A 12,372-nucleotide genomic window follows, 5' to 3' on the forward strand; every position below is an offset into this window, starting at 1 on the left:
ATTTACTGTATTCAGCTCCAGGGTTATTATTCACATAATTTACTGTATTCAGCTTCAGGGTTAATATTCACATTTATTCAGCTTCAGAGTTAATATTCACATTTACTGCATTCAGCTTCAGGCTTGATATTCACATTTACTGTATTCAGCTTCAGGGTTAATATTCACATTTATTCAGCTTCAGGGTTAATATTCACATTTACTGCATTCAGCTTCAGGCTTGATATTCACATTTACTGCATTCAGCTTCAGGGTTAATATTCACATTTGTTCAGCTTCAGAGTTAATATTCACATTTACTACATTCAGCTTCAGGGCAAACTCATTTATAGATAATCAAATTTGAGTCTATAGAAAAATTAAGATAAAGGGAGAGAAGTGGTTTGACTTGACTTAAATGTTCAAACAAATGATTAGATTCCTGTTATAGATACAAATTACATGGTATCATAAATTCCACCATGATCTGACTAGAAGACAGACTACAATCCCTGCAGCACACGTATCAGTGGCAGCCTCTGATTAGATGAGCTTGCAAATCTCATGCTATTGTTTGCCTTTTTTGAAAGTGGTTTCATCACAAACAAAGCCAACAGAAATCAGAACTTGATCAGGCAACGAACATCAGAACTGTTAGGTGTTAATCACAAAAACTCACACTGGACCAATGTAACAACTAACTAGTAATTTACAGTGGAAGGTCTTGAGTTCTGTTTCTGTATGTCGCAAAATGAAATTAGGGACATTTTATTGGGCTAAACCTTGCGTAATCATTTACATCTTATCAAGAACAATCCAAAGAAGACAGAACTTTACTAAATATTTCTTGTTTAATAAAAACAGGGTTTTAATTGAGTAATGGTATATTTCTGGCTGAGAATCTATCTGTTTTATGGACTTCCACACACTGCATATAAATGTATGATACACATGGGAGGAAGACATTGAGTGAGTTTGTGACAGACTGTGTGCATTCAACTGATAATGAATTTGTTATTTCACATTAGGGATTACGCCTCATTGCCATGCCTTAGCTGTTACATTAGATGGCCCCATAGTGTCTCATCAGTTTGGCTTTGACACATCAAATGTGATGATGTTTTATCAGATAAATTAATCAGTTACCAAATGTATTCTCATTGCATTGAAATTTCTCATTTCAACAGACTGCAAAAACTGACACACCTGTTTGATCATCCTTGTCACTTCGAACAAACTCAATCCTTGGGATGGATTTACCAAGTTTTGATACCACTTTTATAAATTCTAACGACACATCGACACACACTCAAATAGTTTAGAAGCACCAAACACAAACACCAGCTCCACCAAAAGACAATTTAGATATGCAATAATTTGCATGGGAAATCTATGCTATTGTTTGAACTCTGAAAGCAATGTAAATTTCATTTGGTTTTGCAGTTGGTTTAGTATTTGAATGAACAATTTTAATACTGTATACTGATTTAAATCTTATCATCATCAATTTTGATGTTCAACTAATTCCTGAAAATTCAGTTTCTGCTGTGCAACAAAACATATACATAATAATAAGTGCTCAGATATTAAGACTACACTTTTCATTTCAAGCTGGTAAAATTCCTAAAATAAAATGGAATAATCTTACCCTTCTTGTCGTGTAAATATTTCAAAACAATCATTGGTCATGATAAAATCCAGCATCTTGAGCATGGGGATAGTTATCCTGAAATATAATAGGATGTGACAAAAGTCAGAGATAAAACAGCCGGCATTTCACAGTCAAATTCCATCAGCTCACAGTACACACTAAAGTTAACATGCATTATACCATGCATCTATGCTTCATAAAAATTCAGCTGAGGCAGACATCATACTCTTTGATTGAAGTCAAGCATCAGTTTTATCTCTTTGCTCTTTAAAAGCTTTACAGTTTCACAAGAAAGTGGGTTGTTTTCCAAAAATTCATGGGGCATATGTGTCACAGACGGCAATATTTCACATTTTGTTGAAACTTATCACAAAACTGAAGGAAAAATAAGATGTCACGTTTTGTGAAAGATTTCATCCCTGTAATTCAGATAAATAAGTTAGTATTCTTTTTAAAATTTGCCAGCAATTGATCAATGTAAACACCTGCTATAAACCGCAAGAAAAAGATTAGAAAATAAAAGATTACGACATTCAGTAAGAAATCGAGGTGTGTTCCCTGGTAAATTCTTATACTTAAAGCAGCAGCTGGTGATTTAATGAGTCCGCAGAGTTCAAGACATTTACAAACAAAATTCCACAGATATTAATACTGTGACAAAACTTTCAATTCATCTGAGACAGCTTCCATTAGACAGTGTTGTTGAAAAGCACAGTGTTCGATCATGTGTAAGACTTCCGACATTTGGGAAGTCTGAAGTCACATTAATCAGATTGGGATGTTTCCTGACACTGATGGATTCTGGCACTAAACTCTGACCTGGCTCACCCAGGCATACTTCGGGTAAACGCTGTCAACTAGTGATTAGGAGATGGTGTACAGATAAGCCCTGATCTGTGTCCCGTGGCCCACACAAGACTTTACTGAAAATTACTGGTTTTCTTCTAACTGTAATTGAATGCTAACACTGCCATAGTTCTTCCTGTTTCAGGTTTGAAATTTTTTTTTTCAATTTGGCATCAAAGGATCACCATGACGACAAAGCTAAAACTCGTGTCCTCAGAAAGCTGAATTACTATCATGATGGATTAAGTTGCGACAGTTGTCATGGCAAGTGAAGACAACAGGACGGAAAATTCAGTTCTGAAATACAAACGCCACAGCATTGCCAGACTTCAAGTGGTACTCTTGAAATAATTAACAGGTACAGATATTCATGAAAATATCACAAATGGGTTATGTCACCCAATTTATCTTGAAAATTTATCGTCATGTTGATACGGAACCAAAGGTTATCACCTTTTCAAAGTACATGCCTTGCAAACTTTGCTCAACCATGGATTTTAGAATTCCGTTCACACAGAAGGAAAGCAAGGTAACTCCCAGAGCTGGGTAGAGTTGTTAACAAGGGGATTATATTAGATTCCAAATTCTACAGGCACCAATCAGTAAAATGTAAATCAGATGTTGACAAGTATTCCATAAAATCAATTTGTTCCTTTGCTCTATGACTCAACATAAAAACACTGGGGAAATCTGAAGACTAAAGTACAGTGAATAACGTGACCAATGTCATACTAATTAGTAATAACAGAAACATGGAATTTGAATGAGAGGAAACACTGAGTTTGAATACATGAATTTTACATCAAGGTTTAAAATTTATGGTGAATACCTGGATGTAAATTGTATATTTGCAAAGGAAAACACTGAAGTGCATTGAAATTGTGCAGCACTTAGCAGAAGGCAAACATAGTTTGGTTGGAGTCAATAACCTACAGACAAGAGTACAAGCTGTAAAAAATATTTATTTTTTCTTGATCTCTAGGTCCGTCAAGCTGTGCTGTTCATTTCATATGAAGGCTAATAATGTGGCTTTATAAACATATGGTATAAATCTGCATGTGATTTTCCAAATCTGCAAGTGATTTTCAAAATCTACATGTGATTTGCAATTTTTACATTTCATACTTTCCCATCACTTTGCCATATTCTTGTCGGTATAATAATTTATAACTACATGATTTTGACTCTAAAATGTTTTCACCACTTTGCTGGTGTACTGCTTGTGTGGAAATGCAGTTTTTACAATCTTGTTTTTGAGAAAGTTAAAGATTTCATTTCTCCCTATTCAGTTAACATATCAGTAGTAGCCTTTTTGAATTTCAAAAATCAGTAAATTTTGGGAGATTTGGTTTACCAACATTATCATATAGCAACACGCTGATTTTTCTTCTAGATTTTCAAAGAAAATATTTACTGAAGTTTCCCTGAGAATAGTTTCAGCAAAAGTCTATATTTTTCAGTGTCAAGGCACAGGCTACCTTAAAATTTATCATCCATACATACACAACATACTTACACCAAACAACGGAATAATGAATATTTCCTTTTGCATCCTTTATCATAACTGATGGCCTTTGACCACGGCCAATAAAGTTGGCTTAAAATGTTGAAGGTTTCCAATAACTTTATCATTTCAGAGCAGAATGATAATCTTGATTGTGATACCTGAAAGTTTCTAAACTAAAGATTTACAATATTCAAACTAAGGCACAGCTAGAAAATGTTAAACTCTATATTATACACATGTTTTAGAGAATGTACTTTGTTTAAAATTTGAAAAAGAATAATGGTGGCATGTAGCTAGACTAAATGTCAGACCTTATCAACTTATTTCAATGTTGTCAGCTTTGAATAAATAAAGGTATAAGACCATATACAATGGATTGTAATTGCCAACTCCGGTAAACATATGGCACTTTAACAGTGTCTTTAATTGGTCCATTCATAACATGTGATTCCTATTGTACAGTGTAGTAGTGGTCGTAACCGTATTGTCTGTTTGTAGAGATTAATTGAGGTATCTTGACATTTATATACAGCCTATCACACAATACCAACTTACGAAACTTCACAAACAGCTTTTGTAAACATTATCAGTGGTGACAAAGCCACTGAAATCACTATGATTTTGTCTTCAAGCTCAACTATATTCTTTGATATCAGCAATTCACACTGGTCAACTTAAATGTACAAGTTACAGCATGGAATTTAAAATTTGTCGTCTTAGAGTCATTAAAACAAATGTAATTGCAAAACCAAACAGTGGTGGTGCTCTATAATTATTCTTGACAAACATAGCATTTTTTATATAAAGTGATCAACCTTTTGATGTGAAAGGAATTGCATAGCTACAAGTCAATAACAGCAGTGAGCAACTATCTTAAGTAATTGACAAGTTCCAAGAAAGTGCATCATAATGCTGACATACAATGCATAACTTCACAAGTCCCTGGTTATATGGAACCAATTATGGTAAAGAAGCTTCATGTTGGCTGAGAGTGCTACCGGATTTTCTGAGAGTACGCCCAGGGCCGTTAAACAGAAAATGGCTACATTGTCTGCTTCACACCTGTAGCTAAATAACGGCCAGGGCCGTAATTCGGTAAAAATTTACCGCCAATTAACTAAAAAATAAAGGAGTTATTTTATCACTGTTGATCACAAAACCAAAAATAAATGACGGTAGAACGCTGCAAAACATCCACTCATTTTTTTCTCGAGAGTTTTGTTTTCTTTTTCGTCATTGTGCGCTACAAGTCTGACAGACCCATCTTCAACAAAAAGGACACAATGTTGCAATTTTCTGATGCATCATACAATAACATAAACTGACACTCATGCACTCATTCACGCACGCATAAAACACTGAACTGAACCCAAGATACGATCAAGATTTCTTTATTTGTATATCAACACAAATTGCAATAATAAGTATACACATCTCTTTGGAAAATAAAATCACACATGGAAAAATAAATTACGAGTCAGGTAAAAATAACGCATGGATAATCAACGCACAACCGTGACAACACAAGGTCCCATTTAGCTGTGGGTCCATAGCTGTGGTGTTTTCAGACGGGATTCATGCCTTTTACGGGCTGGTTTTGACTTTTACGATTTTAACCCCGCCACCACAGCTATGGGATATTCCATTCTCGATATTCCATAGACTAGCGTCCATGTTCCGCCGCAAGCACCTTTGCGGAAGTTTGCTCGACGATATTTCGAATATTTTCCATACAAATTACAAATTGCCAACACTCATCGACAGCTTGGTTATTAGGGACTAACCAGACCAGAAGTCCGCTCAAAATTCACTGAAATATCGCCTTTTTTTCTAAGTTTGCCCGACATGACTACACGGAGACCGCCATTTTGCTAGCGTAAAACTGTTGGTCGAGGATCCCTGCAGTACGTCACTACAGTGACGTAGCGGTGACCTCTCAACTTCTAAACACAAACTGAGAGATTCTTCGTGTGATATCGATGACCATCGTTCGTCTTATGGACATTCCCAGTCTCACAAAACTGAAACCAAACTTTTACTTGGGGGGTGGGGGAAAGTTCAGTCCTAGGATCTATGATTATTCGTGGCGCGCGGATGCTGGCCGTAATCTCTTGGTTCGTGTTCAGAAGTTGAGAGGTCACCGCCTACTACGTCACTGTAGTGACGTAGGCTACTGCAGGGATCCTCGACCAACAGTTTTACGCTAGATTTTACTTGCCAATATAACAAAAAAGGAGAACCTTTTTAAATGTTTATATAGACATTTTTTTTATATATGCCTCCATGGTTTGTCGAACGCATTCAAATTTAAGCGAAGAAATCATCGATCAGATTTTGACGTGTGCACGTGTTCTGAGGTTGACCTAGTTTGTAAGTGTGACAAGTTAATCAAAGTAGTCGAACTTGTGAAATAGATACAGTGTTTCACATTCGTTGCACGCAAAGAGGTCAATAATCGTAAACAATTGTGGATCATACCATTTCTACTAGGGATTACTACTACTGTTACGTTTGTGAATGCAACAAATTTACGCGAAGAAAATCATTAGACTTTTGTATCAAAGCGAAAAAACCTGAAAAGTAATGATGTACATTAAATAAAAAATAATGAAACAGAGTTATTTTTATGATAGTCATTTTATTTATTTCATGATCCCCATCGTGCAGAATGGAAAATTCCTGGCTCCTGCTTCATCTGTCAATCATTGTCGGCATTGTGTGGCAAACTCTAACCTTGACTTTGCGTTCTTCTGGATCATTCCACCTGCATTTTAGTAGCATAAATAGGGGGATACAGACATATATCGCCGAAGTAATTATCTTAGAAGTGTAACTTATTTTATTTTGTACGCTATATAAAACTTTTTGACCTTTGCGTAGGTAATTTCTTCAAGGGGAGTCAAGTTGAAATGCCGTAGACAAAGGTTGAGATGAATTTAAATTCTTAATAACGGCCCACCCCCCAAATAACCGCCCATGGGCGGTTTTTCGAGTGGGCGTACTCTCAGAAAAAATCCGGTATAAAGGGGAAGGGAATGCACTCAACAGTGTATTTTACTCAAAATCATTTTTTGCAAATATTCATTCAATTTTAATTAATTTGTTGATCTGGATTAAAATATTGGTTGGGTTCACCTTATAGTTTGTCAAGCAGTCGTATGTTGTATGATAAGGGAGTATTAATTTATGCAAATGTATGCAAATCACCCAATTTCCTGGCTTCTCTTTTCTCCCAGTTTTAAGATTTCAAACAAATTTAACTCCACTCTGGCTGGGTCAAATTTTCTAAACTTTCACATTGTGTTATATAGCGAACGACTATTTTGTTGGGCATTTTGAATAAGAGGCATTTTAATTGCATCATGATTTTAACCCTTTGAGCGCTAACGTCAATTTTGTCACCTTTGTAAAATGAAACTCAAGAAATTTCTTTCACATTTTCTCAGAGATTATGATGAAAAACTGAAGCCAATATGATATCATGTCAACTCAGTCCAAATCTATTACAAAAATTACAGAAAATTATACAAAAAATTTTTGCACTTGATTTTGTAGGGAAAAAATATGGCACTCAAAGTTGAGTATCAGTTTTTTAACCCATGCCATTTTTGAATGAGGATAGATAATGCAATTAAACAGTCGTTTTTTTCTTTTACATATTCTCATTTCAAGTGTAATATAACACTAATTTTCAGAATATTTTATCCAGTTTTTGACTTACATTCAATTTTATCATTAATGCCAAAATTGAGGTTTTTCACCCTAAATATACACGCCCTTAATCCTTCGAGTAAACTACTGCCACCATACTAAACTTTAGATTCTCAGCTTTTTGAAAACATACAGTACCAGGGGGTTGAATCCTTGTCATCTTAGATGAGAAATATTCCTTTGAAAAGAACTGTGTTGGCAACATGCAGCTCCACCTTAAAGTCATTTTTTTTATTTCGCTATCACAAGGCATCCACAAAACAAGTCTTGCTGATAATTAATTCATGGCTGAATAACAGGAGTATGAAAACTAAAAAAAAAATCAGACATTACTGTCTGTCAAATACATTTTATCTGACCTTGACATGCAATTTTAAATTTCCATTATTGGACATGTGGAATAATAAATTATTGAAAACTGTTACAGAAAGTAGATGTTGCCATAATAAAATCAGTCACATACCGAAATGATTAGACTAAACTGTGTACATCAACCATTTGGATATGCACACTCTACAGGGGTACACACTTAATTTTGAGAAATAAAAAAAAAATATTCATTAAACAGTTTCTCAATTTGTCTGACAGATACTTTCTTTTTTTTGTGTAAGGATTACTCTGGCATTTCCAATTTCTGCACTGAAGGAGATTCTGAATCTGAATTTTTAAATCGATAGAAAATGAGTAAGAAAGAGAATTGTCTTTCAATGTCACTGACCTGTCTACTTTTTGATGTTCCTTGAAGATGGTCAGAAGTGTATCAGCAAATGATGTCATGGCTTCTTCGTCATCAGAGATGGAACGCAGATAAGTCAACAAAGACTGCCCTGAATACTTGACCTAGAAAGGGCGGTAAGAATGGAAGATAAGAAATAAAACATTATGTCAAGTCCCTGGAGAAAGATAATTAGAAAATATTGGCAAACATCAAAGGAAAAACAGATTTCCTGTGCCTTACGTTTTTGTTGTGATTTGTGTTCTCTACTAGCAAACAATCATTTGATATATTACATATTTCAGTACTTTTATAAATATCTGGCATAAAAATTGCCCAAATACATTTGGCTTTATTTTGCTGGTTTATCTTCCACTTTAGTGTTTATAAATGTTTTGAATGAAAGAGACTGCTAAACAAATAACACATTTTCTCCATTCTGTAATAAGGCCCTGGATTCAAATTACACTTTGTTACGAAGTCTACTTCAGAGAATTTTCATTCAGTCCAGCAGATCTATTAGCAGACAGTTTGAAATTGTCATTCTGCATACTAATGAACAATACTGTGGCCATACTAGATTTCTTGACAGGGGGAAGGTCGTTAGTTCATCTCAAGGAAACAATGACCTTGTGTAGAAGGTACATACAGCACTTGTCATTTGAGTTTGGAGTTTCAGGCTGTATGAACCATACATGTACCATATCACACTTCTATTTCAAAATCACAAGTAAAGTAATCTCACTGAGTCAGAAAAGCCAAAGATTTGTAGCTGGCATCACTTGGATAGTTTCATTGAAAAAGTAAGCTGACTGGCTGGTTGCTTTGAGGTACGTGTAGAATGTGCCTTGAGGATAGATATTTGGACTTTCAAATTTTTAAAATTCTTTTCTGATCTACCACTTGTGGGCACTATTTTAAAGCCCTTGGTGTAAGAAAACTTTTCACATCTTACTTTTTTTAAAATTGAAAATTTTACTTTTCCCCTCAGAATAAACAGATATGTTAGCCATGTTGAATTTCAAATATCAGCAGATGTTATACAATTTGTTTTCCTGGTAACAAACTTTGTGCGGTGACCCCTGATTTTTAGTCCCCGCGGACGAAGTCCGGCGGGGACTTATAGATTGGGTCCCGTCTGTGCGTCCGTCCGTCCGTCCGTCCGTCATCAACAGTTTCTCAGACACTGCTGAACCAATTTCGTTCAAACTTGGCACAAAGGCATAGCACTATGACCTACAGATGCACGTCGATTTATTTTGTGATACGATCGAATTTGGCCGCGAGGCGGCCATTTTGTTGCGATTTTTCATGTCTTTTGACCATAACTCAGACATCCTTGAGCAGATTCTGTTCAAACTTGGCACAAAGGCATAACACTAAGGCTTTCATATCCATGTGAATAATTTTGCGATATGATTCAATATGGGCGCGAGGCGGCCATTTTGTTGCGATTTTTCATGTCTTTGGACCATAACTCAGACATCCTTGAACAGATTCTGTTCAAACTTCGCACAAAGGCATAACACTATTGCCTACATGTGCATGTCAAATAAGTTCACGATACGATCCAATATGGCCGCGAGGCGGCCATTTTGTTTTCGATTTTTCGTGTCTTTGAACCATAACTCAAACATCCTCGAACCGATTGTGTTCAAACTAGGCACAAAGGCAAAACACTATGGCCTACATATGCATGTCAAATTATATTGCGATATGATCCGATATGGGCGTGAGGCGGCCATTTTGTTGCGATTTTTCATGTCTTTGGACCATAACTCAGACATCCTTGAACCGATTCTGTTCAAATTTGGCACAAAGCAAAACAGTATGCCCTTCATATGAACACCGATTTATTTTGTGAAATGATCCAATATGGCTGCAGGCGGCCATTTTTTTGCGATTATTTCATGTCTTTGAACCGTAAGTCAAACATCCTTGAACCGATTTTGTTCAAACTTGGCACAAATTCAAAGCACGTACTATGGCATGCATATGCATGTATCAATTAACCTTGTGATAGGATCCAATATGGCTGCAGAACTGCCATTTTGTTGGAATTTTGCATGTCTTTGAAGCGTAATTCAAAGGTCATTACACCCATTTTGTCCAAACTTGGCACAAAGATCAAGCACTATGGCATACAATACGTCAATTTACTTCGTGACATGTTCCAATATGGCTGCCAGATTGTCATTTTTTTCGAATATCGCTGCCCGATGGTCCTTTTTGATTTTTTCATGTCTTTGAGGCTTAATCATATGCAAATATTCCTTAACCAATGTTGTTGAGACATGGTACAAAGATAAAGTACTATGGCATACATATGCATGTCTACTAATTTTGTGCTATGATCCATATGGTCAATAGACAGCCATTTGATTTCAATTTTGGTTTGATTTTTTTATGTTTTTGAAACATAAACATAGGTCACTGTCTCTCGATAGACTGATTTTGTTCAAACATGATACGAAGATAAAATACTATGGCTGCATTCTTGTGCACATTAATTTGTTTCATTATATGATTCGAAATGGCTGATGGCTGATTACAACAACATACCCGATCCCATAGCATTTCGAAAATTCCACCAAACCATGTGCCGTCATGACACTAGAGGCAGTGAGGGCATCGTTATGTGTGATGTAATCAAAAGTTCCTTCAGTGGTCATTACCGGCAGAGATGAGTCATTTATTGAACGTTCCTTAGATTACTTTATTATGCAAGTCACAGGCCTGATGCACCCCTTGCATCAATGTCATTCCACAGCGACCTAGACCACAGCTACCTAGACACCAAAGATTATAACAAAATGGACAAGCGGGGACTGTGTCATCAACGATGACTTGTCATTCTTGATTTGGTGAGACAGTGATTAAAAGTTTAATTTAGGAAATTTAAGTAAAAGTTTTCAGTCTTTCACTTTCAAGGTGCATACTAACTTAAATATATTTATTGGTTGTGAACAGGAAAGAAAAATGGCACAGCTGTGTCCTTGGCTGATATTTTTATGTTTTTACTGACAGAATTTGACCTTGATAATACAAAAACAGATGAATAGCCATTTAATGCTGAGTAGAAAGTTAAGGTAGCTACATACCTTTTAGACACTTTCAGATTTTATTTTTTTCTCGGTTGAAAACGTCCCAAACCCCAATAAAGTATACATTTTCTGAAAGCCCTGATATAGACCTATCCGACCAAGTACAGTACACGGTCATTATTTGCATAAGAGTCACGTGACAAGCGTTTTGCTGAACCTTCCAAAAACCAGTTTTTCCCGCCTTATGCAAACACGCTGCAAGATTTCCAGTTAGAATTTCTTCATTGACAAGCCTTGACAATATCCTTCAAAACCGTGTCTGCGATTTTTTCCCGGAGGCTCCATTCAAATTATATGGCGTGATAATTAAAATTCCTTGAAAAGCACCTTCATCTAACACCTTTAAGAGCGCATTAAAAAAAACAAAGGCATATAAAGAAAATCCAAGACACGGTTTTGAAGGATATTGTCAAGGCTTGTCAATGAAGAAATTCCAACCGGAAATCTTGCAGCGTGTTCGCATAAGGCGGGAAAACCGGTTTTTTCGAAGGTTCAGCAAAAACGCTTGTCACGTGACTCTTATGCAAATAATGACCGTGCACTGTGCTTGGTCAGATAGCTCTATATCAGGGCTTTCAGAAAATGTATACTTTATTGGGGTTTGGGACGTGTTCAATTGAGAAAAAAATAAAAATCTGAAAGTGTCTAAAAGTATGTAGCTACCTTAAGTGAATATTCATATTAATGTAATATTATGCATTATCAAAATCAGTATTGACCTGTTATTGCTGTTTTACAAGCTCAAGCAAAATTCATTGTTCAAGATATGAAACTAGCTTAGACGATACAAATATTCCTATCAACATTATGTCAAGTTAAGGCTTGCACACAACTCCATTTAAATATACATGGACAACAT

General features: G+C 35.8%; 1 protein-coding gene across 1 annotated transcript in view; it reads right to left on the minus strand.

Annotated features, from left to right (window-relative positions):
- Positions 1–12,372, minus strand: part of LOC139152020 (tubulin-specific chaperone D-like) — a 77,812-nt gene that overhangs the window by 29,120 nt on the left and 36,320 nt on the right. The window contains exons 28-29 of the mRNA XM_070725105.1: positions 8,413–8,534; positions 1,628–1,705 (exon numbers count right to left, since the gene is read on the minus strand). Coding sequence (XP_070581206.1) covers positions 1,628–1,705; positions 8,413–8,534 — 200 coding nt within the window. The remainder of the gene's footprint in view (positions 1–1,627; positions 1,706–8,412; positions 8,535–12,372) is intronic.

Source organism: Ptychodera flava, chromosome 15 (genome assembly GCF_041260155.1).
Source record: "Ptychodera flava strain L36383 chromosome 15, AS_Pfla_20210202, whole genome shotgun sequence".
NCBI lineage: Eukaryota > Metazoa > Hemichordata > Enteropneusta > Ptychoderidae > Ptychodera > Ptychodera flava.